This window comes from Dissoconium aciculare (assembly GCF_010015565.1).
Source record: "Dissoconium aciculare CBS 342.82 unplaced genomic scaffold K489scaffold_1, whole genome shotgun sequence".
Lineage (NCBI taxonomy): Eukaryota > Fungi > Ascomycota > Dothideomycetes > Mycosphaerellales > Dissoconiaceae > Dissoconium > Dissoconium aciculare.
In genome coordinates, this window is record NW_022984951.1 from 1,399,940 (window position 1) to 1,425,440 (window position 25,501).

At 51.3% G+C, this 25,501-nt stretch overlaps 9 protein-coding genes across 9 annotated transcripts; 2 read left to right on the top strand and 7 right to left on the bottom strand.

Moving 5' to 3' along the window:
- Nucleotides 1-3,073: 3,073 nt before the first annotated feature.
- Nucleotides 3,074-4,381, bottom strand: K489DRAFT_375465 (macro domain-like protein). The gene is made up of 2 exons (XM_033603693.1): nt 4,015-4,381; nt 3,074-3,946 (listed from the first exon to the last, which is right to left on the bottom strand). The coding sequence occupies exons 1-2, from the start codon at nt 4,155-4,157 to the stop codon at nt 3,361-3,363; spliced, it is 729 nt and encodes a 242-aa protein (XP_033464412.1). The 5' UTR covers nt 4,158-4,381; the 3' UTR covers nt 3,074-3,360.
- Nucleotides 4,382-5,150: 769 nt separating this feature from the next.
- K489DRAFT_311014 (uncharacterized protein) lies at nt 5,151-8,840 on the top strand (the record flags this gene model as incomplete). Its single annotated transcript, XM_033600748.1, has 3 exons — nt 5,151-7,173; nt 7,210-7,660; nt 7,712-8,840. 3 exons carry the CDS (start codon nt 5,151-5,153, stop codon nt 8,838-8,840), a joined length of 3,603 nt encoding a protein of 1,200 aa, XP_033464413.1.
- A 639-nt stretch (nt 8,841-9,479) lies between these two features.
- K489DRAFT_14218 (uncharacterized protein) lies at nt 9,480-10,722 on the bottom strand. Its single transcript, XM_033599145.1, has 3 exons — nt 10,583-10,722; nt 9,956-10,455; nt 9,480-9,884 (listed from the first exon to the last, which is right to left on the bottom strand). The coding sequence occupies exons 1-3, from the start codon at nt 10,603-10,605 to the stop codon at nt 9,808-9,810; spliced, it is 600 nt and encodes a 199-aa protein (XP_033464414.1). The 5' UTR covers nt 10,606-10,722; the 3' UTR covers nt 9,480-9,807.
- Nucleotides 10,723-11,252: 530 nt separating this feature from the next.
- K489DRAFT_14285 (amino acid permease) lies at nt 11,253-13,420 on the bottom strand. The gene is made up of 5 exons (XM_033599152.1): nt 13,154-13,420; nt 12,913-13,089; nt 11,790-12,853; nt 11,484-11,733; nt 11,253-11,433 (listed from the first exon to the last, which is right to left on the bottom strand). The coding sequence occupies exons 1-5, from the start codon at nt 13,225-13,227 to the stop codon at nt 11,382-11,384; spliced, it is 1,617 nt and encodes a 538-aa protein (XP_033464415.1). The 5' UTR covers nt 13,228-13,420; the 3' UTR covers nt 11,253-11,381.
- A 334-nt stretch (nt 13,421-13,754) lies between these two features.
- Nucleotides 13,755-16,906, bottom strand: K489DRAFT_375470 (uncharacterized protein). Its single transcript, XM_033603694.1, has 2 exons — nt 15,853-16,906; nt 13,755-15,726 (listed from the first exon to the last, which is right to left on the bottom strand). The coding sequence occupies exons 1-2, from the start codon at nt 16,422-16,424 to the stop codon at nt 14,172-14,174; spliced, it is 2,127 nt and encodes a 708-aa protein (XP_033464416.1). The 5' UTR covers nt 16,425-16,906; the 3' UTR covers nt 13,755-14,171.
- Nucleotides 16,907-17,034: 128 nt separating this feature from the next.
- On the bottom strand, nt 17,035-17,370 carry K489DRAFT_406082 (uncharacterized protein; the record flags this gene model as incomplete). Its single annotated transcript, XM_033607218.1, has 3 exons — nt 17,035-17,103; nt 17,169-17,283; nt 17,339-17,370. The coding sequence occupies 3 exons, from the start codon at nt 17,368-17,370 to the stop codon at nt 17,035-17,037; spliced, it is 216 nt and encodes a 71-aa protein (XP_033464417.1).
- Nucleotides 17,371-17,531: 161 nt separating this feature from the next.
- K489DRAFT_427752 (LuxS/MPP-like metallohydrolase) lies at nt 17,532-19,282 on the bottom strand (the record flags this gene model as incomplete). The annotated part of the gene is made up of 3 exons (XM_033608310.1): nt 17,532-18,769; nt 18,822-18,996; nt 19,055-19,282. 3 exons carry the CDS (start codon nt 19,280-19,282, stop codon nt 17,832-17,834), a joined length of 1,341 nt encoding a protein of 446 aa, XP_033464418.1. The 3' UTR covers nt 17,532-17,831.
- A 249-nt stretch (nt 19,283-19,531) lies between these two features.
- On the top strand, nt 19,532-22,019 carry K489DRAFT_330032 (uncharacterized protein). Its single transcript, XM_033602112.1, has 2 exons — nt 19,532-20,546; nt 20,603-22,019. The coding sequence occupies exons 1-2, from the start codon at nt 19,728-19,730 to the stop codon at nt 21,692-21,694; spliced, it is 1,911 nt and encodes a 636-aa protein (XP_033464419.1). The 5' UTR covers nt 19,532-19,727; the 3' UTR covers nt 21,695-22,019.
- K489DRAFT_375474 (uncharacterized protein) lies at nt 21,761-23,577 on the bottom strand. Its single transcript, XM_033603695.1, has 4 exons — nt 23,316-23,577; nt 23,186-23,252; nt 23,068-23,131; nt 21,761-22,996 (listed from the first exon to the last, which is right to left on the bottom strand). Exons 1-4 carry the CDS (start codon nt 23,512-23,514, stop codon nt 22,235-22,237), a joined length of 1,092 nt encoding a protein of 363 aa, XP_033464420.1. The 5' UTR covers nt 23,515-23,577; the 3' UTR covers nt 21,761-22,234.
- Between the last annotated feature and the right edge of the window lie 1,924 nt (nt 23,578-25,501).

Genomic DNA, 25,501 nt, shown 5'->3' on the forward strand with positions numbered 1-25,501 from the left:
TTCGTTCGCCCACTCCTCAGCAGGATTTAAGATGATGACCCCCTCCAAACCGGCCCAGAGGACAACTTTCGCGAGCAAAGACATCCTTAGCAGCTGTCAAACCAAAATACGAAAGTCGCCCTCGGGCATGAGATTCGATGCGGACGACAGATTGATGGTTCATGATCGCTGAAGATTGTCTGGTTCTCCTACCGAAATGATGGCAGCGATCGAGATGACATGTACTGTGTGGAGCATGGCGTACAGATGAGCAAACATCAGAGGCAAGCGGATATTCGTGCCAGCGCCGCCACGCTCAGGCACACACAGTAAGCGCAGGATGCCTCACGCTGGCGGCATGTTGACTGTACTGTATACGCACTGTGCTGTATTCCACGTTTTCCCATCCTCACCACCGTCCAGCGAAGTCTTCATCGGGGCACTGCAATCCACTTGAGGCGTGGACGTTGCTGACGTGTGTACGCTTTGGTTTGAATGCATAACCCCTGAAATGTTGGTGAAGCAACTAAATCCATAGTTTGTGGTCTATTCTTACTAGCGCGGCATGCGGGTTGCCCAGGTCGATGGGACAACCCTCACAGTCCAGACGCAGGTGCGCTTCTTGTTCTCAACTCCAATTAGAGGATGAAGAAGTGAAAGAAGTCCAACTTCTCGCCTCGATTCCTTTGCCTCGAGGATTTTGCGGGCTCTGCGAAACGGTGACGCATCCCTCGGTTCTTCGGCTGCCATCCTGAGGGCTTATGGGCGTTGGCATCCACTACCGACCACCGAGCAACGACCTCCGCCCGGGGAGACCAATCCGACGCCGCCGACGGCTAAGTTTCGAGGCCACCTACAGGTTGCTGTCCCTTGCTGAGGGCTCCATCGTTGTCCATTTCATTCTTATCATCATTATTATCGATATCAGTATTATCCTCTGCCGTCATCGTCATCTAGTACAGCATATCACTCTGCTTTTATTTAACATAGCTAGTTTGAACACTTTCACTGACATGCCCCAGCGTTCATACACTTCCCCATACTTATCCTTCGTTCGAACTGTGATATCAAGGATTCTAAACACGTCCGTGTCGCCGTTGCGAAAGCATGGCATCTGTCGCTTCTCCGTCCGCAATGACAAACGAAACGTCCGTATCGATTTGTCCCGATTCACGATAGCTCAGACGCGGACAAATGCTGGACTTCCACCATCGTTTTCAACAGCTCGCGTGGCACTCCATATCATCATTGAAGTAGTCCTGTTCGTGAAGTGCCAAGCTCCCCGAGTAATGCTGCATAGGGCATACTGGCATGTTTTGCGTCGGGATGGGGAGATTGCAGGTGGTTATCGAACGTTTCTCCCCTCCACGCTATGCACAGGCGATGCATTCTGGCACGTATCCCTACTGGGCTGTGTTCGGGCCAGTTCGGGATGCCATCACATCATCGATACAGTATCCCAGAAATGTGAAATGAATAAATGCGCACCAATCGCTTGTTACTCCGCTATTCGGCAAATTCAACGTGCAGATTTCCTTCTTTCAGCGATGTCCTGTTGCGTATGTCTATTTAAGATCAGGCCGCATGATAAATGTAATTACAGACGACACAGAACATGCGACCTCAAACTTACTGACTTGCAGATGTGTCATTACCACCCACACCTCAGCCTGCTCGTGGGGTCCAAACGTGGTAGCAGTAATGGATAGCTCGTCAAACATACGATGCCACGATGAAACTCTCTTTCGTCCGGACGGATTTTTTTGCAGGCGATCACTTCACACATGTCCTGCGCGCCGTATAGACGGGACGCCTTGACCATGCCGTAATCATGATGAGTCACGCAGGACGAGGGGACTTCTTCTTTCTGGTCCGCCTAATAATAAGTGAAATACTGTTAGCAAATAACGCACGCCCGACTGACTGCCCAGGTACGCAGAAGTGATCGTTTCATTCCGAGGAGCCCATGTGTCAATCCAATGATCCCGTCCATTAGTAATGTTGATCCACTATTGTAAGCAAACAGCGACCATGGTCGCGTGCGCACTCGATTCCTCTATGATGGTAAAGAAACGGCGATTTCGAATATCGAATTGTACGCCACCACTCGAGTTTTTGTGGTCAAATTGCCATTGGTGGTCACTTGTAGTACACCTTATGTGCGTGCTGAACCACTTCATGGATGGGCGCCTCCAGCGCACGTTGTGTTATTTACATACCTAGGTATCGAGGGGAAGAAACGCGAGCATTGAGGATATACCTGGTTGCATATCAGGCTCTGCTTTGGTTGATCGCAACATGTCCACTTTTCTTTTGCTCTTTGCACGAGCACAGGTAGCATGGCACGATATTGGAGACGTGTCTGCGCTTTTGAACGAGTTCGCCTCAATGATGTTGCGTGCCACAAACAAGCGATAGAAAGTCTGAGCATGGCTCCACGGGCTGACAGGTTACCTTTCGGTCGTTTGCATGTCACACCCACAGTCTCGAGTCTCTCGACTTTGAGTGTTGGCGCACATTTGATGAATTCTCAACGTCCTAGGTTCCTGACCAAGGTATCCTTCAGCCGAGTGTTATCTTCGAGTGCAACAAGGTAATGCCGAGACCTGGTCGTTGAAGGACGGTAGCGTGTTGATATCAACGGGTTCAGGCCCGTGGCGCTGCAGAGCCACATCACCAGAACCCTTATTGCGGGAAAATGCGTTATCAACCACTCATCGGCAGGCGACTTGAAAGCCGAGCGGTTCCAAGGCAACGGCTGGCGACTTTTGCTAGGAATCGTCCAGACATCTGATTTTCATGGGTCCCGAGGTCGGCAGCACGTATAAGTGGGCTCTTGCTGGCTCTATAAATACTCCGTAGTCCAATACTCTCGGGTTGGGGGTAACAGGAACCCTATACACACCTGCACCTGCAAATTGCTTGTCCACGCTCCTAGCACCCAGGTACAATTTTTTACTGTAAATACAATGATTTTACAATCGATGGATTCTCCGTCCTCGTCTTCTGCTATTGTGATTGCGATGAGTCGGAGGAATACCAGATTTCAGAGAGGCAATATCTGCTGAAACGAGGTAAATCCGCGGCTGCCATGAGCATTCCCGGTGCGATGAGTCAGGCCAGAAGAGCACACTCAGGTCGTGTCAGCGCATGACTGAGTTGAATGTACTGCAAGAGTACGGGTTACTCCTAAATGCATCACCAAATCAGGACAACGTCCTAGCTGTACTACGAGTGATTCGTACGCTGCTCCAATCCAGCATGTACGGATTTGGGATGTCGCAACAGGCCACAGTGAGCCTAGCTTTCAAGTTTGGAAACATGACCCCCGACGAAAGCAGCATTGAATGGGTTGACCTCGAATACTATTTACAATCGTATCTAAGACTGATGAGTCTGAGACACTCGCAGGGCTATCTGGTTCGCCGTAACCCAGTCTATGGATCCCCACAGCTCTGGGTTTTGTTTTGAGTCTACAGCGTGTTTCAAAGCCAGCGCTGTCTGCCGTGCCCATCGTTCCAAAGAAACCCCGCCAACGCCCGTAGCCAGGGGCGTCATCAGGATCGAATTGATTTTGCCGTCCTCGACAGCGCTGCGATTATGACGTTTGATGGCAACAAGCAATGACCATATGCAATTGTAGATCACCTCCCGGTCCCAGTTTACGTCTTGTGGCGTGTGCATCGTCGGACAGAGGGCGATATACTTGCACCCCCAGTCTACTCCGTTATATCGACCTTTGCCCTTGAATGACGTCGGAATGGTTGCAATGTAGCATTGACCCGGGGGAAGATAGCCATACGAGAAATCATACAGCTGAGCTTGCACCGCTCGTGTCAGTGCCAGATAATCATCCGATGGAGACCAAGCGCGGGAAATAGCATCATCGAAGCCACCGTCAAGCCTAGCGTATGAGTTGGCAGGAGACACCACGAGGTCAAATTTGATTTTCGGGTCAAGCTGAGACCTAGTCCATCAATCAGTATGCTGGTTTTCTTGCGGAAGGTGTGTCGGGCCTTCGCTTATTCTACGTACAGACTAGCCTCATGGATCTCGTATGAGACAGAATCTTGGAGCTGTTCCCTTTCGATGTGCCGCCTGAAAGTATCGCCAGCTCCCTTGTCATGGGCCAGAAGATAAATGTGCGGCAGATCGAGTAGGTGGTCCGCGGCCGCCATTTTGCCGAAGTCGCAGCGAAAGGAGTGTTTCCTCAAGCGAAGGTAGATGTGCGATGTCAGTTTGAGTCTGTTGACGGCGTAGAATTTACAGTGTTACGAGGAAGCGCGATATATAATTCACCGTCATGACTCAAGTGCAGGCAATGATCAGGGATCAAGCCGACATGTGTCGATCAGGCAGTGAGATTCTCAGCGCGGAGATCTGGGCCCAGGCATCAATTGCTGTGCCTGTGTGATGACTCATTTCGTCATCCTTCGTTCACATCGCTGACGGGCGCAGTCAACGGATGTGCACTTCGAATGACCCCGCGGACCTGGATATCCGAGTGTTGAGGCCAAATCACATGGCAGCGTATATGCAGGAACCCGCACTCCCATCGTAGGGCTGTGAACCATTGATCCCACCTGTAGTAGCCGCTCAATCTCGCTCACGTGCTATGATCGTTCAGGGCACCGCTCGTGCATTGCAGAACGATACAAGGCAATTGAGTACGGAACATGCGATATGGAAATATTGCTAGTTTTCTACTCCATGTTGCGGACATTTGCAGATCAAAAATTTACCAAATCAAATTCACGATGATCCGGATTCATGCCAGATATCGAATCCATGGGCTAACATCGGGATGTGGCCGGTTCGCATGCGGATGATAAGTTTCGGGGCTTGCTAGCGCGTCCGGGCCGGCCCAGGGACCTTTGGCTGTAGATGACTAATCCTCAACTTCGGAACATTCCGTCCCGTGCTACCACCGCGTCGACGTAACAGCTCAGGACGCGGTCACCTATCATCAACGACGACGTCGCATGGATCACACTCCTTCTACCAGACCGCGATTGCATATCAGTACCGATGAAGCCCGACACAGACTCTCCAAGCATCTGCGATTGGAGCCGAAAATTTCGAATCTAGCCCCGTGGAGCTCATCTCTGCCGTCGTTGACCCCACCGAACCGACACTAACGCGCCGATTCCTGTACTATCGCCTTCGCTATCATGGTGATCGCAGCAAAAGCGCCCCGGCGTGTTACACGAACTCCTCATCGTCCGGTTCGCGCCCACGTTTCCATAGAAGCCGCGACAGAGCCCCCCAACAAGAAGCGCAAATTCCTCCCTGGAGGACCTGGAGGAGGAGGGCGGTATTTCGACAACGAAGGAAATGAATTCAGTCGCGAAGCAGCTCTTGCTGCAGGTCTCATCCAACCTGAAACGACACCGCGGATGCGATCGCGGCGAGATCACACTATGACTGGACTAAAGACCGTTGCGGAAGCTGACGTGACTGCTTCACAACGTCGACCTGTCCGGGTGAGGCGAGAGCGCCCCGAAAGATATGTCCCGCCACCGTCAACGCCACGGCCGCGTTACAGTAATGCTGCAGCAGCGGCCGCGGCCAGTCAAATGAGTGATGGGTATAAACCAAGGGAGGAGAGGAGCTGGGAGGATTTCCATCCCGATCTGGAAATCGATGCTGAATTACCGCTCTTCACAGCCGACGAAGTCGACGGAAGGACTGCCCACATGGACGATGGACTCCCGCAATTTGCACTCACCAAGCCTGACCCCGAGGGCGCAAGTGACGAGCGTCTGGACAGAACAAATGGGATCGGTGAAAGCTCCACAGTGATGCTTCCCACAGACTCACAGGCTTCGTTGCCAGTCAAGCGTAGGCCTGGAAGACCACCTCGACGCCCCGAGTCGATGTTGAGCGGGCTTGGATCACCACCAGCTCCTCGCATCGTACCGCTTCCAACGCACAACCCCAAAGAGCGCCTCAACCTTCCCAAGCCATCTTTTCGGAAGTACAATCATTTCTTGCAATATGAGGAATCACAGAAAGAAAACAAGGACAACTATGTCGATAGGACGATGGCGCACTATGGCTACCAGGAAACCGATCAATTTGTGCTACCATCAAAGGTGCTCATCAGACTCTCGGAGGCTCAACAGGGTGAGGACGACGCAGAAGTAGGTCTGAGGCTAGAGAGCGATGGACCTCTGGAGCCAGGCAATGTGACGACGCCCATCGTAGGGCGGGTCGAATATGACATGGATGAACAGGATGTTGCTTGGCTCGAGGAAATGAACGAGCAACGTAAAAAGGAGGGCGTTGACGCCATAAAACCCGCCATCTTCGAAATCACCATGACGCAGATCGAGAAGGAGTATCATGCGCTAGAGAAGAGAATCCCCAAACCGCAGCCTCGTCACGCGCAGACGCATAGGCCGCGGTCAAGCTCGCAGGCGGCCGTGAATGGAGATCCAAATCCACTTGGGGACGAACCAGATAGCAAATGCTCGATCTGCGATGATGGAGACTGTGAGAACACGAACGCCATCATATTCTGCGATGGATGTGATCTCGCTGTTCATCAAGAATGCTATGGCGTACCTTTCATACCGGAAGGGCAGTGGTTTTGCCGGAAATGCAAAGAGATCGGGCGCGGAACACCCACCTGCATATTTTGTCCGAACGTCGATGGCGCATTCAAGCAAACAAATACACTCAGATGGAGTCATCTACTGTGTGCCATTTGGATACCAGAAGTGACGATTGCCAACATGACGTTCATGGAGCCCATACAGGATGTGGACAAAGTTCCGAAGAGCAGGTGGAAGCTTGGATGCTACATCTGCAACCAAAAGATGGGAGCGTGCATTCAATGTGGTAATAAGAATTGTTACCAAGCTTTCCACGTCACCTGTGCTCGTCGAGCGAAACTCTTCCTGAAGATGAAGTCGCAACAGCAGGGCGGCATTGATACTTCGGCACTCAAAGCATTCTGCGACAAGCATGTACCCCAGGAATGGAGACGTATGCAGGACACAGACAGCGCCATCGTAGAGGCGAAGCGTTGGTATCGGCATAATATGAAAGATCGCAAGTGGGCGGATAGCCAGACCACAGCCATCGAACTGGGAGCCCTACCGCAGCCTGACGGTGGGCCTGTCGGGGACGCCACTACACTTGGTGACACTATCGCGGTGCAGAAGCGTCGTCGTACCAACAACAATAGCAGTGGATCTACTGCTGCCAGCGTAGGCCAATCTCAAGCATCGGGCTGGCGTCTTGCCAATTCTGGCGCGCCAGTTGTGCCAGCTGTTGTGTACGCAACGGTGGAAGCAGGTTTGGTGCGATTCACAATTCGCAAGCGCAAAGAATTCGTTGAGAAGGCCTGCAAGTATTGGACCTTGAAACGAGAAGCCAGGCGCGGCGCTGCTCTCCTGAAGCGTCTGCAACTGCAGCTGGAGAGTTTCTCCACGATGGAGATTACTCGTCGTGACTTCGCGGCTATGGGAGCGGTGGGAGGGCCTCGCCTTGAGAGGAGGATTGCATTCGCGGAAATGCTGCAGCGAGATATCGGTCATTTGACGCAATTATGCACTCAAGTCAAATTGCGTGAAGAGCTGCGCCTGAAAGAGCTTGAGAATCTGCGCGAGTTGGTGGACACAGTCTATTTCCCGATGACGCCACTCCTTCGGCCGATACTGGACCGCGCACAGAAGTAGGTTCTGATTACGATAGCACCATTGACTCCTTTCTAACCACATCACAGGCTGGACGATAAGAGCCAAGTATTCGCGGCAGGATTCGAACTCCTATCGCAACGGCTGCACGAGCGATACTACACCTCAGTATCTGACTTCTCGCGCGATCTCTCTCATGTATTCAATCAGGTGCTGGGAGGATTCGACAGCACAGAAGCTCCCACAGATGGCGATATTGAGGCAATTCACAGCAAACTCAACGAAATTCCCTCTCGGACAGCTGAGCATAATGCCTTAAGCCACGAACAAAAAGAATTGAAAAAGCTGGCGAAACGCATTGTCAAAGCCGTGAAAGAGCCGCTCGAGGCAGCGACACGGAAGGAAGCTCAGCTGCGTGCCCGCGAGATGGAGGAGGAGATCCGCAGGCTCGATTCTATGCCTATTTTCGCTTCTGCTGCTCAGGCTTTGGAGCCAGACCTCGAGGATGAAGATCTAATGCCCGCCAATCATCGAAGCGACTCCAATGGATCGGCGGGTACGGGCGATGTTGCCATGCCGGATGCTGAGGAAACCGATGCGGACGCTCTCGATTTCCCGATCAGTACATCCAAAAACACACCACCTGCCTCCAAGAGCGGTAGCGCTGCCTCACACTTTGACCATGAGACCACCAACAACGGATCCAACGACGCAAGATCTAAATCGAAGCCCAACAGCCCTGCCGCACCCTTGTCGCCGCCCATATCTCGCTCTTCAGTTGCGCCCCTGGGATCAGCCCCTCTTCATCTACATGCTTCATCCGCCATGGAGCTCACATTACACCAGCAACACCCTTCTCCTCCCACGTCGGCTCCTGCTCATGATGTATTCGCTCAAGGAGGCGTCCCGTGGTACCTTACACCTTTCGATCCTGTCGGGACCACGATACATGAAGAGCAATACATGGGTCGAGCTGTGCTCCGTGACATGTCCGAAGAATTGTCTGACATGGACGAAGACACCCTGACGGAACTGGCACCACCTCCGGATCTCGATGCAGAAGGGATTCATGGTGTCTCTATCACCAACGGTGATACCGGCAATTTCGCTACCGCTTCGAGCTCGACTGCCGTGTCCGTGGCGCAGAAGCCAGCAAGCAAAACGCCCCACCGTCGACGTGTCGGGCGCAGGGCGCAATGGAGCCGACCCCGACGCTGAGAACCCTGCCTCAAAACCATCTGTTATTCTTCTTCAGCTTCTCATCACTCACACTCTGCCACGCGACCTCGGATCCGCCTGCCAATGCCGCTTACGACACAACCCGAACTTTCACGCTTTTAAGTCCATCTTTTCTTAAACTGCCCTGGAGGCCAGCAGACCCGAAGAAGACAAGCCATAATCCATCAGTGTTTGAGAAACGGACTGCAGTCGACCTGGATGTCTGCTCGTTTTGGTCCCTCTCTGACTGCATTGGCTGCGGCCTTCATGATATCGGGTTATTTCGGGGTGAAGTCTCTTTCCCATTTCCTCTCTCCAATTTTTACCACAAGTGTTTTCGGGTTTGTTAATTAGCGTTTGCTCCTCCAGGACTTGGCGCAGAAATGCTGTTGGCCGCGTCAGCTGTGTAGCACAGGTTATGATCTTTTTCTCATTCGACACGAAGTGTATTATCGATTGCTTTATTCCGTACTGGCAGTTCAATGGAGAATCATCTATGTGATGAATTTTATCCGCACATCTCGTCCCGAGCAACACTTGAAGCCTGATGGGATACGTCCTCAGATCGAGCCGCTAAAGGCCACTGTCATGATCGTGCTCACCGTGTCAAGGTTTACATAAACCGTTTGTTCTCCGCTTACGACTCTTCTCACGAACGGTATGGCCGATTGTCAGTGCATCCTGTCCATAGATGCTGCTCCTGTCCGACATCGCCCATATGCTACGATTCCTCACGGCATTTCAGCGCCTGAACGTTGTTTCACACCCGCATGTGTACCAAATCCATGAACCACCACCACCACAATTGTAAGGCGCTGAATCACGAAGTTTCCTGATCCATCTTGTTGATGTGACATAATCGCGCAAGACGACATGCTCGTGGGAATCACGAGGAAGCTTGTTCTCCCGCAAGTCAGAATTGTTGGGTGAGACACTCGAAGATGCATGATCTGTGATTCCAACAGACTCATCCGCCATCCTCGAAAGTGGCGACCTGCTTCGCAAGCTGAATGAAAAATCCCTGATTGGTCATGCCAGGACTCACTGTGAACAATTGGTAATCAGTAAACTTGATATCCAATGTTCAATGCATCACAGTCTTTAATGAAACGCACCTTTTGCTCCCCATGCCCCTCCGCTGTTACGGGGGGCATCCGGTGTCGTCGTTGGTGGAACTGCCGGTGTAGCAGCCTTGTAGGAGCTAAGTGCAGGCTCACGAGCCAGAAACGCTTTCACTTCGACAGCGTTGAATCCGTGCAAGGGAGCGTGTGTACGCTCCGATACAGCGAAAGCGTCGAATGTGTGCTGTATTGATCCATTGCCCGCGTTTGCAGCTGAAGGCGACACGAGGTTGCTGTGGCTAGTTTGAACCTGGCGCTGAGTCCAAGCATTGCCAACAGGCGGCCTGGCCTCCTGTGGGGCTTGTTGTTGTTGTTGTTGTTGTTGCTGTTGCGCGAGTGTCTGTTTGGGTAGTGCCGGCGGAGGAGCAGAGTGTTGCTGCGACTGACTCGGCGAGGCGTTTGAAGAGCGGTTCTGGGGTGTGCGGGACGTCAACCCAAGCTGGTGGTGCTGTTGTAATTGCTGTCGACCACCTCGACCAGCAGTTTGCCAAGCACTATGAATGACAAGAGAGAAGATCCACGGTCAGCGCACTTGCATTCCTGGTCGTTGAAGACAGGCGATGTGTCATGTTAACGCGAAAGTATGAGGAGCATGTACCGATTGCCCAGAGATGGACTTACTTCGGATGAGATGAGGAAGACATCGTATATTGCACAGTGTCGAGGGTGCTCGTTGGACTCCCGCAGTGCTGAAACCTTTCGGCTTGTTGGCTGGAGCGAAATGCGGCTCAGAGGCTATCACGAGTGCGACTCCTCGAATTTGTAGGACGCCTGGGTAATCCGTCTCATACGTCGCGAAGATTGACTTCGCAATCCTGCTGAACAGATGCCGCCGTACAAAGAAGATCACAATTGCTGCCCGCCGATCAGTCCGGAGAATGGTGAGAAGACGAGCTGTGACGCAAGGGCTTCGGCATTACGAAGTCCTGCAGGTGAGGACCGAACCGCAGTGCGGGATTTTGCGCTGGCCTGCCATCGTTCTGGATCTCCGACGTCTCTGCAGTGTGGCAATAATTGTCCGGTGTAACTTAGAGCAAGAACTATCAACGGAAAACTCATTCAAGTCGTTGGCATTGGATAATCAAGCATTGTGCGACGTTAGTACCGCAGACTTTGTACATTTGATCCCGAACAAGGCAAACGAATTGGGCGGCTTCAAATGACAGTCGTGGGACGGGCATTTATTTGAGACCTTGACAACGACTACCTTCGGACCTTCCAACCGGCATAAAACGGATTTTCATCTATGCCTCGGCGACACTGAACAAGGTAGCTGATAGTATTGGTTTTGCACCTCTAGCTCGCAGACCCACACCCTCTATCCAGTGAGGCAACATCAAGACCTAGTTTTGGTAACTTCAATGCATCCTGTTACAATATTGCATCCTGTTGCAATATACGCGGCTGCAGCGAGGACTGCTCAAATGCATGCTGTATTTCCCGCGAGATCGTCGTCAAGCACTTTCCCAATTCTTTGACACATTAGCGGGCAATCTCACAAAAGTAATCGTATGGGTCTCACCTTGCACTAGGCAACCACTTGCTCTCCGGGGTGAAGTACCAGGTCAACACTCCAAAAAGGGTGATGGCGGCGAAGATGACTGGAGAGTAGTTGAAAGTATCTCCAGTCACAGGGAAAATCAAAGGCGAGAAGAGCACACAAGCAAGGAATGTGTTCCAGACCAGCGCAATGCAGCTCACAGTCCAAGACCAGCGGCCGAGTGACCAGCGAGCATTTGTGAAGCTCTTCGGTGTGAGGAATACTCGACCAACTATACAGCGTGAGTCATTGCCATCTAAGTCACGGTAGATCAGCGGCACAACTTACATGCGATGAGTGCGTACGCGGTGATTGTTGGGACACCAGCTGCGCTAACCAGGGACGTGAAAGCCACAGGAGAGGCGAGAATGGTGCAAAGGATCAATCCGGCGACGACGTGCATGACGATGACGGCGTTTCTGGGCTCTTTCTTGTCCGAGACCTGCGAGATCCAACCGGAGTAGGGAAGCACACCGTCTCGTGCGACGGCCCAGATAAGCCGAGAGCTGGCTACACCGGCGATAGTTGTATTGAACATAAGTCCGATGATGCAAACCACGTTCATGAAGACATGGCCGTTGCCCATAGACATGGCGTAGATTGCAACAAAAGGCTGCGGAATGTTCAGTTCGTACAGAGCGTTGAGTCCGTCAAGATCAGGCAGGCAAAATAGGAACAGGATGACCAGGGGAAATCCAATTAGCGCCGATGCTGCAGCTGACGTGAAAATGCCTCGTGCGGCTACCAAATTTGCATCTTTGGTTTCTTCTGAAATGTGACCAGATGCTTCGTATCCAACCAGAACTCCTGCTGTGACGAAGTAACTTAGCATCCAGTTCCACACGGGAGGAGCACCAGTGTTGTTGTAGGTCTGTGTGAAAACATATGTCGCATCCTGAAATCCGTACGTCTTGGAGACGGCGATGGGCAGCCAAATGACGTTCAAAAAGAAGTCGAGCAAAATGACACCAACTGCGACACGGAAGATGGTGCTGTATGACTTGGGACTTAGGTAATTCGCGCTCAACGAGAGAAACAGAATGACCTCTGCCACGATCCACTGGACAGCACGAAAGCGGATGTCGTCAGTGTCTGTGGGAAAGTCCAGTCCGAACACTTGGATCTCTGAGAGCATGAAATTGGCTGCCGCCTGGCAATTGGTGGCAATGAAGGTAGTCCATGCCGTAGTGCTCCACCAGGCCACAATAAAGCCGAATAGTCGACCATAGCGTTTGCCGCCAGCTTCAGCAGCCCAGAAGTAGATGGAGCCGGCTGCAGGAAGTGCAGAGCAAATCTCTGACAGCATCGCTGCGGTAATCATAACAAAGATGCATGTGACTACATAACTCGACCTGTGCTGGCCTGTCAGCATCAACCTGATTCTGGATCCTGCTTCGCTCAATGACTGTACCAATAGGCGGCGGGGCCACCGGCTCCAACACCGATCGTGAATGTTGTGCGGATTCCACCGACGGAGTAAAGCGCAGCTGGGTATTCGATCAATACAGGGATCTGACATGAGGCAATTGCTTGTCGTACCGAAACTGGCTGCGAAGCTTTCAAAGAACTTCCATTGTCGATGCAGGGTCTGCGATCGATGATGTTAGCATCTTTATTCGACGTCCAGTATATTTCGAGTTGAGAATGCGCACCTGCTTGTATCCGAGTGATTGCTGTTATATATTAGCGCAAAGTGTTCGTATCGCGAGAGGGATGGGAGTGACATCGATGCATGTTGGTCATAGCAGCTCCATTTCGCGCAAATTACTGCGATTCAAGTTCAAGACGGTATGATCTCAGCCTCTCGAGACTCATGATCACTCCCACAAGCTCAAAGTCGCGAGTGGGTTGGTGGCCACGACGGCACGATGGTAGGCACCCGCGTGCGATGACTTCTTGACACTTCATGCCTTTTCATGACGACTCACTGAGAGCACAATGAAGATGCCTTGCTAGGACCGCCATATCATACAGCCGCGTTGAGCTCCCAAACGCGTCTTACCAAGTAGCGCTCGTCGGCATCGATGGTGCTGTCCTCCTCGATTGCGTTTTGATCGTGGTGAAGGAGGTCCTTGTCGCTAGTGCCTTTGGAAGTCGCGCCAGAAACGGGCGCATGCTGTGTATCCGACGTCATTGCTCGAGGTATGGCAAAGCGAATGCCCACGAAATTCAGTTAAATCACGTAGAACAACTTGACAAACGATACCATAAATGCACTCAACGACGACGTATGCAAGCTTTTATATCAAGCTTGCGGTCTAAAAGAAGAAAAACATATCTAGCCGACATTGACTTTTCGGACTACACCTGTAAACGGCCAAATCGGCCGGTCACCCCACCACACATAGTGACATGCGATCGAACTAAGCGTACTAAAGAAATCTCCCACGCGGCAGCACGCTTTCGCGTGTGGGCGAAAGGCGCAAGCTGAGCCCAGCACTTGATGTCCACGGGTTGATTGAAATTTCTCGCGGATCTCGAGCGGTTGTTCAGTTGGGCCACACATCAGGCAGGCATGAGCTGAATTTCGCACAAAATAAATGCCCAGGTGACAATTTCTTCGGATTTAGCTCTCTGCATATTGTCGCACAGGCAGTGTGAACATGACTGACGGCTGTCATCGCGTGAACGATAGCTATCACAAGCATTGAATTTTATTTGCTGTTCTGTTCAGCCCGTCTTCTCCCGCAATTGCGGCACCGTCCACCAGTCGTGAAAGCGCTTGCAAGGCACAACGAGCTCCACGATATCCCCTAGATATGATGCATCGAGCACTCCTCGCTTCTTGCAAATCGAATTCAGTTGTGATGCCACAACGGTTGTTGCAACGCAAACGGTCTCGAGCTGCTTGATGTCCTTCTGCCAGCTTGTTTCCGTACCGATGTATCTCGCTTGCACGGGCGTGTACATCTTGAGCTTCGACAGCAACGTCTTTGCCTTCTTTACGAAGTTTGGGATGGTCTCGCAAATCTGGGATAGGTTTAGCTTTTTGGAATCCTTGGCCTTTTGCATATCGGCCAAAGAAGGCCAGCGATGAGGCTCGGCTCTGAGAAACGGCTTCATTCGCGCTTCATATCTAAGGCTTGCTGGCGTGTAGTCCTGATTTGCGGTGCCGATCACGCCGGTCTCTTCAAGCAAGATGTATAAATCTGCGAGGCAAGTAGCTAATCCCGAGACGATTTCAAGTTGATCTCTAACACTTTCCAAATGGATCAATGCCACTTCGCACTCGTCCGCTGCGTCATTATTACCGCTCCCTTGTAGTCTTTCCAGCCTGTCCCTCATGAACATTTCAGAACGCGAGATACCACGAACGGCCTCCTCTGCGACCTCTGTCAGGACCATGTAAATTGTGCTGAGCTCGTCAGGCAGGTATAGGTCTGTTTCAAAGCCAAGCTGGATGACATATTGCGCAATGCGGTTCCTGAAAATGGTGACCCACAAGGACATTGGCTGTAATTGGTGCACTTCACCAAGGCTATCAGTGGTTTGTCGTGGAGTAATGAGTTGCGTCAATCGGGAATCTGCTTCAATCGCATCGCACTCGAGATCTGCGAGTGCCGAAAGGAACTGTGTCAGACGTCGACGAGTGCGGCAACGATTCAGGCAAAGAATTCTGTAATAGTTCAGATAGTCGTTGAAAGCTCTGGACATAAAGCCTTCGATTATCCTTGAAGCTTGATAACGGATGTCGGCAGTGTCCTCGACCTGGAATGATGAGAGATCACCCAGGGGATCCCCGGCGAGAACTAGATCTCGAATGTCAGCTAGTAATAGATCAAACTGCGGAACATCGTTCGCAACTCTGTCCTCTGTAGTGAGAATATCTTGCATTTTGGCGCGAGCGTAGGTGTTTGGGCTGGGCGACCGATAGGCGAATGTCCAAGTGGCTCTTTGGAGGCTATGCGGATTTTGTCGGACCCAAACGGAAGTCAACTCAAGAGCTGCGATCACATCCTCGCACATGTGGAGCCAAACTGCCCGGCTTTCCTTCCAGGACATTGTCGGCAATATTCTCGGCGGTGTGCTTGTCGCCAATTGACGTTGGACTTTGTCCGAGAAAGCGGCAGAGACCGGCTGCAGCTTTTGCTCAATGTCGTCGAGTTGATTCATCAAAAGCCTCACTGTCTGCCACCCTGCCAGACTGCCTTCTTCAAGCGCAAATAGTGTCTCTTGTCGAAGCAGGAGCCTGGCCCTCAAGGCATTTTTCGTGCTCTCTTCAAACCTGGGACACAATCATCAGTATTACCCTTGCTGCAATTTATGCTTGCTTGCAGCGTTGTATAAGAGATTGCTTCATGTCGTAAATCTGTCCGCACAGGTATTTAAAACCACCCATGGATGTACTTACGAAGATTCATCTATCCAATTGATACTGTCCGCAACGAGCATTACTGCCTCTTTCACCTCTAATCTTGGCAGCAATTCTAGGCCGAAAAGATAGGTGACAGTATCTTCCTCCTCGAAAGACACATGCGATTGTATCAGTCGTAACATCAATTGGACAGATTTGATGAGACCAATGCAGTAAGCACGAAGTATGTTTAGAACCAGATGAGTACGTTCGTCTTGCTTCAGATCATTTTTCGTGTGAGGTTGTTGGAGGTTGTACGGGTACGAATTTGTTGGCGATATCAATCGAAAGACATGCAGGGACGTGAAGACGTTCTGAGAAAGAGGATATCCAAGCAAGAACATCGCTTCCAACTTGATAAGCTCATCCATAATCCACATGACTTCAGACGCAGAAAGGCTTTTCGACACGTCAAAATCGGCTTCTAAGGAGTCACCAAGAGGAACACTGCCACTATCCATCTTCGGATCCATAATCTGTTGGCGAATTTGAGCGACTTCATCACGCTTCAGCTCGATTCTAACAGACCTCGAGAGCGCCAACAGCCTCGAACAGCGTAAACTCCGCATCTATGACTAGATCACCTGGCCGAAGGAGTCCTGAAGCTTCGGCAAATGCGTTGGTGACATCGCGAATCTGTCGCTGCGAGAACATGTTCCGCATGTTGTCATGTTCTTGTTGAATTCGCGCTTGGGCAGCCGATGACATGACCGTGCCATCTGCTATCGCAACCTTGGTCTAGAAATCCGCCGTTATATCTGCGCCGATGGCAAGACGTGTTGCAGACAACTTTATCAATTATCACTCGATTGTGGGTGTTCCATATCCGGAGACCAAGTAGAAATACAGCGTCCACAGGCAGTCCTGGAGGTCCGGCTACACTCTACCCTGAAGCTGCAGCTCTAGGGTTCTTAGATGAAGGAAAGCTTGGCAGGCATCCGCAGACGTTCATGATGTTATGTATACACACATATTACAGGTAATATTTTCCTTTTCAGCAGCTGCAACACTTGATATGTGGCAGTCATGCTCTATGGAAGTCGGTCTTGCGTTTTCCGGATGCACATCCACCGTCTGTTCCTGCTCCTACTAGTCATTCCCGACACCCCGAACCTTTGCCTGCTCGAATCCGGACCTTCTTTACAATTCCATCATGGCTATGTCGTACACTGACTGAGTTCATGCGGACGGCTGCGCAGCCTCTTTGGTGACCTGGTCGATGGGCTTTGCTTCGGACTGCTTGCCGTTCTGTACAAATCCGTGATCAGCTCGATCAATTCTTCGCCGCTCGCGAAATGAATGGCGGTACTCACTTTCCAGAATGCGACACGAAGTTCGGACTCTCCACGACGTTCAGCCTGGATGCGCTTGTCTTCCTTGAGGGAACGGCGCAACACGCGGCCGCTGATGGCAAGGAGCCTGTTGTAGCTGTCGAGGGAATCGGCGTCAGCAGAAGCAATGACACGCGTGGGTCGCCGCGTACCTGATGCCAGCGGCTTTGTACGCAGCAGACATTTTGTGTGTTGCTTGATTGTGAGATGATGTTGGTAGTGGCAATCTGACCATTCCAATGCCCGGAAGTCCTGACAAGAAGGAGCTGCTCGTACCCTCGGGATCAAGCTTGGCACGCCGAAAGCTTTGACCAACTACAGAAGTAAGCCGGTTGAACATGCATTGGCAGGATGTCAAGTTTGAAGGGAGATCTCTACATAACAATACGAAAAGTTTTCGTTCTACCACAGTACGTTACGTCTCGTAGCATGTATCGCTCTTACAGGGAGAGACGATGTATGGAGAAATGTGATGCGCTCTGGACTTTGCAAGTCGCGCAAAGCGTCGCGTCATTTGCCGAAATCTGTGACAAAACATGTATTTGGCCCAAGTAATTCCGTCATCTGCTTTTGTGAGGGCTTTATATTGGTACAGCGTAGTATATGCGCCAAAATGAGCAACAAAAGACTCTATCGATAGAATATTTACACGGTCAGGCCAAGCTCCTCTGCGTAAGGAAGCACGTAAAGGTCGCCCACTGCGCTGACGGATGCCTTGTTTTCCAAAATTTCTTTGGCGTATGCCTTGACCTTCTCAATGCTTGAGCTGTCAATGGCAGATGCAACATCCTCAGTTTGGTAAGGCTTGCCATCACGAACAACGCCGGCGCCAGTGAGAGCGACGCCAGCCTGGTTACCAGAAGCGTACTCGAACTCCTTGAATTTCGCGAGGGCTTTCGCCTTCTGGAAGTCCTCCTTGCTGAGGTTCTGGGCAACGCCCTTCAACGCCTCCACAACTTTGCTGGCGCCCGAACGGATGTCGGCCGCGGCTCCGTGAAGAGTGATGGTCAAGAGCCCGGCATCGCTGTAGATGTTGGACTTGGTGTCGACACGGAGAGCGGGCGTGCCCTCGACGGCTTTGGCGAGCAGAGAGAATCCGGTAGACCACTTGATGGATGATACACCACCGAGGAGCTCGGCAAGGATGGAGACCTCGGGCTTGTAGCTGGAACCGGTGGGAGCGCTGGATCCCGGAAAAGCCAAGACAAGAGAGTTGCCCGATGCGTGAGCGATGCGCTCCTCACCACCGAAGTATTTGGATTGCGTGGAAGAGAGCTCTTGCGCAGGCTGTGCCGGGATGCCGCCAAAAAATTCACCGGTCCACTTGCTGAGTTCACCATGGTCGGCACCGTTGGCGACGATAGCAAATGATGGCTTGGCATACGCAGAGGCAGCGAACTCTTGCAGTGACTCGGCGTTCAAGTATTTCTTGTAGACGGATGAGGTCGGGTAGAGGGACTCTCCCAGACCACGGTGAAACGCCAAACCATGTGCACTATCGACAGCCAAAGCTAGAGTGTCTGCAAGCTGTTTTTTGTGGCTGAGTTCGAGCAGAGGGAAGATCTCCTCATGGAAAACATGTGCTATTGCGTGTCAGCGAAGTCGTAAAGAGTATCTGATGACTGTGATGCTAACGCTGGTATTTGGTCTGCGTAGCAACCTCGGCAAGCAGTTCAACAAAGTATGGGAGGTCGTCGCGAAGGAACTTGGCGCCGACGATGAGGCCTTCGCGTGTGTGCGTCGAGAAGAGCTCAGCACCGAGAAGCTCAGACTCGCGCTGTATCCGAAGTGTTGAGCGGTTCTCAGTGGACTAGGCAAATGCTTCATTAGTCCCGATGACCGAACCCATATCGCACACTCTTGCTAACCTTGAACGCGTAGCGGTTAAGACCCTCGGTGAGACCAGGTGCAGATTGATATCTGGTACCAGCCTTCGATACGATTGCGAGTGTGGTGACTGGGCCTGCAAGATCTCTGCTGGCGACCTTCAAGCCCGAAGCTTCCGAAACCGTGTAGTTGAGCGATGCCGAGGAAGCGCTGGCATAGCCTCGCTGGGCAGCTCGGAGAGCGCGTGGCGTGACGGAACGAGAGAGCATGTTGACGAAAGCTCTCCGGGATTCGAGTCGGTGTCGAGCAATGCGCAATGCCTTCGACACAATGGCTGTGAGTGTGTACTGCTAGGAGGAAACAATTAAAAGCTCCCAGAGGTAGGCTGGAGAAACTACTTCTTCTTGATTGGTCTCCGAAACGCGGGTGATGCCGTAGCGCTACTCCCGGAAAGAAATTCCACCTGCACGCTTTGTCCGTCGAATAGAGAGTGACTGCGCCAAAGTTGACCTGTAGTATGATGATTATTATCGTGTGCGCCATAGCCGATTCTACGATTTTTCTCTCTTCGAAAAAAGACATATTGTCTTAGTCTGTCGATCCGCAGCACGCGATTCGGCATGCGTAAGGGAAGACAGCGTTGAATTACTACGGCTCGGTGATGTGAGAGATCTCGAGTCGAAGAAAATCTACAGCTCCAATTGTCAGGCAATAATGGCAACTTCTTTACAGGAGCTTGGCCGTGTCGTCGTCCAAGACATTTTGGGCGATCTTTGTGCCGAAGTCTTTGCAATACTTTCAACCAATGGTCGATCCACTCGCGCGCGACTCCTACAATTGAGTGGATTGCCTCAACGCCAGCTTAAAATAACTCTTGCATGCATGACTCAATTGCACATATTGCTTCACCAGACCACGGACGACGAGCAATCCTTTTACCAAATCGACTGGCGCAACACCTATTCGCTGATCAGATCAAGTCGCATTCAGTGCCTGGTGGAAGACAGATACGGCGTTCGTGCAGGCAAAGTCATCGCGTTTCTATTGCAACTTGGTCACGCCCGCGTGCAAGACCTTGCTGAAGCATTCGATCTTCCGAGTCAGGAGATCCCCAGCGGCGCCACTTACGAGAATGGTGTGCGCCCAAACGACAGCAGCAAAGATAACAGCGGGAAAACATCAACGATTGGACAATTACACGCTACGATACGAAAGTTGCTAGCAGCTGGGTTGGTGGTCAAGGTTGGCAACCAGGCTTACACGCCTACTGCCGACATTCAAGCCGAGATTGAGGAGCTTGTCATATCTGCACATTTCCCGGACCGCAAAGTCGGGGGACCTAAAAAGCAAACGGAATTTCGCATGGCTGTCAATTCAATGAAGCGAAAGAGACGGGAGGCGGAGGACTTTTCAGAGCAACGAGACGCTCGATCGTCGGGTGTGAATGGCCGAGCAATCAAGCGTTCCAAGCTCAACATTGGCAATGATTATGGTGCAGGGTCTGGGCATGATGATTCAGGCCTGAGGTTGTTGGTGAGTCACACAAAATCAGCACTGGGTACATGACGATGCTAACCAGCGCGATGTAGGACGATTTGGTGTTGCGTGTCAATTATGCGCAGTGTACCTCAGCACTACGAAGCCAATGCTTAGAGGAGCTGGCAGAAGAGTGTCTCGGCTCTGCCACCGCCGCTGTGTATCGTGCGTTATTGCGAGTGCTTGAGGGAAAGCAGCGAGCACGAGACGACGTCATACAACCCACAGAAGCTTCTGATGACGAGAAGGACGATCATCCGATCATCTCGACTGTGGAAATAGCAGACACATTGGATTCGTCTATCAACCTGGACATTTTTGTAGCTGCTAATGATTCGAGGATGACGAATGGCACTGAAAAGGCCAAGCAGAAGACAACTCAATCTGCGGAAGATGCTGAGAACGATGCTGCGCTCGGGATCGTCAAGCGCGAACCATTAGACTCTGATGATGATCATGCGGCAACTGGATTTTACTCACACCGCGACCGAGGCCTCCGCCTTGAACTGATCGAGGAGCACCTCAAACTCCTAGACGAACATCAGCTGAAGTTTTGCGAGAGAGTCGGTCCAGCTGGACGGGGTGAATGGCGGGTAGACTTCACGCCCCTTATTGACGCACTCATCCAGCGCAACATCGATGCCACCATAATGTCCAGATTGGGACCTGTTCACATGCGGGTCGTGCGAATGCTACGTGACAAGGGCCGGATCGATGAAAAGCAGATTGCGGCCGCATCAATGATGCGTCTCAAAGATGTCCGATCATTCCTCACGCAGCTTCAGTATGCCGGATTTGTGGAATCACAGGACGTTCCCAAAGATAATCAGCGTCAGCCTTCTCGGACGATATTTCTGTATTTTTACGATCGACAGCGTGTGCAGGATCAATTGCTTCAACGGACTTATAAGTCTTTATCAAGAATGTTCCAACGACTACAACTGGAACGGCAGCGCTACGCCAGTGCTATCGAAAAGGCCGAGAAAATGGACGCAAATCAAGAAGCACTCAATCAGAACGAGCGTGAGGCAGTGATGCAATGGCGAGCTGTGGAAGAAAAGTTGCTCCTCCAAGTCGACCGATTAGATTCCCAAGTTGCTCTGTTGCGAGACTTTTCTGGTAGAAATGTCTCTTTATTGTCTTAACATTCGTTGAGTCATCATCGGTGCGGCGCTGTTTGACATTATGTTATGCATAGAGGCGGGATATTTGATTCACGCGATCTCAAATCGCGAAGCATTTCTAGGGAGTCTGAGGGGCAGATCATTTTCTGAATTGAGCAGGGAGTGACGATTCATATGCCTGGCATGCGATGTAAGATTAGCACGCGTGGAATTGCTGTAGCATTGAGCAACTGCAAATTTATTAAAACGGTAGCCATTCAGGCAATGAGATCACATCACAAAGTTGCTCTGAGTGTGGTCTTACTCGAGCATCCCATTGCAAACGGGGTTCACAAACGATGAACGCAAATTTCGTGCAATGTGTGGTCTAAAATCTAATCTAAAAAGGTACGTCCTGCCTATTAAGCGCCATACTGCAGAGATCTATCTATTCAGGCTTTATGTGTATCGGCCCCGGCGACAATATTCGAACGATATGCATCATGATTGCGAAACACCCTCTATCCCGCCTTCTGTTAAATATTGTGCCAGACTGCGCTTTGATTATGGTACTCGAGCCGCTCACCAGTAATCACCATACTTGCCCAAGACTTCGTCAGCTCTGAGCTCGCCATGGCAGTCGTTGAGAGCATCCAGATGTGCGGCTAATTTGAGTCCCCTCAGCCGCTCAGCCTCCATGTCTTCCCAAGTCCACTCGTCCTGAAAAACTTTGGCCCCATCCTCGATAACGGTCAGGTTGGCTGCCACTACACCAGCAGCGCTCTCCGGGCCCGAAATATCCTGCAGGACGCCAGGCTTAGAGGACGCGGAGGCCACATCACCGTTCGAGGCTTCTGCTCGAGGCGGTAAGCTAACACCGGAAGGCCGCGGAGGCAGCAAGCGAGATCGCTCCAGGACAAGCTCCGGGTTGATAGTGAGGCGGCCTTTCTTGAAAACGTAACGGGACACACTGGTAGCGTAGATGTTCTTGTTGAAATCTCTGGCATCCTGCTTGGCCTCGGTCGGTTTTCGCTTTGAGTTTTTCCATGGCTGCAAGACGTAGGATTCGGGCCTGATGGCGCCCTTCCTCACGATGTGGGATATTAAGTACAACCATTTGCGGTCCCAGCTCAGGACTCTAGTATAGATTTCAAACTTGCTCAGGGGGTCAATCTGACGCAGGAAAAAACAGCTGACGGCACCCAACGCGACGCCATAGCGGCCCTTGGTCTCAATCGTAGACTTCTCAAGGCCTTCCTGGTCACCTTTGTTGAGCCGAGTAAGGCCAGTCCGGATGACAGCACTGAGGGCATGCGCACGAGAAACATCAAGATCTGCGAAATACTGATAACATGGTCAGCCGCGTCTGCTTCGATTTCGATACAGCAACGGTTTCACGACTCATGCAGACTTACTGTGGAATTACTCTTGTGGATGTTGTAGTCGCAGTCCATCAATGTATTCGTCGATTCAGTAACCCTGCCTCGTATCAAAACCAGCCCGTCGACCGCGCGATTGGACTAAAGCTCTTACATGGGAGTGAACAAATGTTTCGGGGTTTTCAGATAATTCCGGTTGAACCAGAGCTGGTAGATCATTCCTAGGCGATAATATTTTAGAAGTGCATCCAAAGGTGTCAGCTGGATGCTGGTCATAAGCGTACCTCTGAAGACGCGAATGTGCCATACTCCCGGCAAATTCTTAAAGTTCAAGACCACATAGAGGATTGCGAATAGCTTGAAGACTGTGGACATGGTGGAAGATGAACTCAATGATCGACCAAGGAACGATTGAAGTGCAGGTGAGGCTGAGATTGAGGCCACTGCGGCCAAAAGAGCGACTGAAGTACCGACGGATGGCATTCTTTGATGTTCTAAGCCGTCATGCTTGTGGTCACATCAATGGGAACAAAGCAAAGGCTTAGCATCAACTTTAAAGCAATAGACGCCGAGGTGTTGCGGCTCTGTCGAGCTAGCGAGTCGAACCCCTTTACAAAATACATGTCCAGTTTCCAAATTCGGCACGGAATTCGGTAGTATCGTTATCGCGTTTGCACTCAGACTTCAATATGTTGACCCATTTTCGATGAAGAAAAGCCATACGGGCATGTGTCTACGAACAATTAATCTTGCATCGGGCGGACCAATATTGTTTGAACGAGCTTAACACACGCGGGCTGTAATGCGGCCTCTTACCCGAGTGTCGAAATCACCCCAGCGTTGAATTCAGAGAATACGTTTAGCCGTGTCATGCGAAGAATCTGACTATTGTCACATGCGGCGAGACATCCCCTTTGTGCTTTCTCTCTTGCTCAAGATCAAGAATTTGTCTGTAGCTAAGGTGGCGCTCCCACGAGAAATATGTGATTATCGCTCCCTACGTACGCACCTCAATATCACGTGATGCTCCATTAGACTCCTCCCGCGAACTCGATGGACATGCGGGAAGTGCTCCGAAACTTCAGCAGACGCCAATTGGGGATTCTCGCAGCGGCGACTCTTCTCCTTTTCACCCGTGGAATTAGTTTATGATGAGTGATCGTATCTTGTTCGGCGCATTACATCCTGGCCGGAAACTTGTCCGCGTTAGATCAATGTCACCTCGTGGTTCACGAATCGCGATACAGGAATCTCGTCATCTTCTGCGTAGATCTTCGAGATGGAACTACGCAAGGGGAGACATTTGTTAACAAGGCGTGAACGTGAATTGCGACTGCGACACTCGTCTTAACAACTCCTGATTATCGGGTGCGAGTTCCTACTGGAACCAGGGAGCAGCTCTCGGCAGAATCAAATCGCAGCCGACAGTCGGAATTTTCCACCGGTCAGATCTGCATAACACCGATGATTATTCGAAAGCTGATAAGACAAATCTGTGTTGTACCATCGAGAGCAAGATCGTTGTGATGCGATCGTCGTGCTATCTTCGTGGTTTGGCGGGTCTGAGTTTGACTCCGCTCGACCACCTCAAGGTTCGTAATGAGATCGCGAATGCCGCTATATACTAGACTCAGATGCTCAACGCAGGGATCTTGCCGCAGGCGAGGGAAAAAACGAAAGTTTCCAGTGGCCGACAGGACGTGTACGCTGACGCTCTAATGTGAGACTCTCAAAACCCCATGACAAAGGGGGAGACGATAGGCTGAGACCATGCCATAGTTCGTCGCGATCGATGATAGCTACCATAGGAAGACGTTTAAGTGATCCTGTAACATTCTCAGTGCACCCACGAGCATGCCCTTGGTCTGAGGCATATTGTAGCTTACAATTATAGAACAAGATAAGTTGCTGGCCTGCGACATCAGTTCCCAGTATCACATGATCTACTGATTCTGTGAACGCCAAAGATGGAGAAGCATGGAGACCTCAAAACGCAAGCATGCTCGAGATTTTTCGATATGCTTCGGCCGGCGATGGAGTCCGTGGTGCCGGCTACGAGAGCTCGCTTCACTGGAGAACTAAGAGGCTCAGGTCACAACCCTCAATGATGGGTTTTCATATCGATCTAGGCAAGCTGTTTCCGGCCTCTGCGACTCGGCTAGATACGTGAGAGGGAGTGAGGGAGGGAGACTGGGATGGAGAGAGCTGCTAGCAGACGACTACAGCCGGAAAGCTAGAACTCCGACGACCAGAAACCTATAAGAATAGGTCCGTTCCGGACGACTACTGCCGGGGTACAGCGTGAAGACTCGAGCTTGGGCAGTACAACGTGAAGGCTCCAATCGTACGACGGTCAAATAGATCCTAGCGCGATCTATGTCTTCCTTTAAGAATCACAAAGACACGATCATAGTAGCCCAGGCAGCGCTACAGTGGAACTACCCCAAATGACTCAAGGTCGTAGAGACCC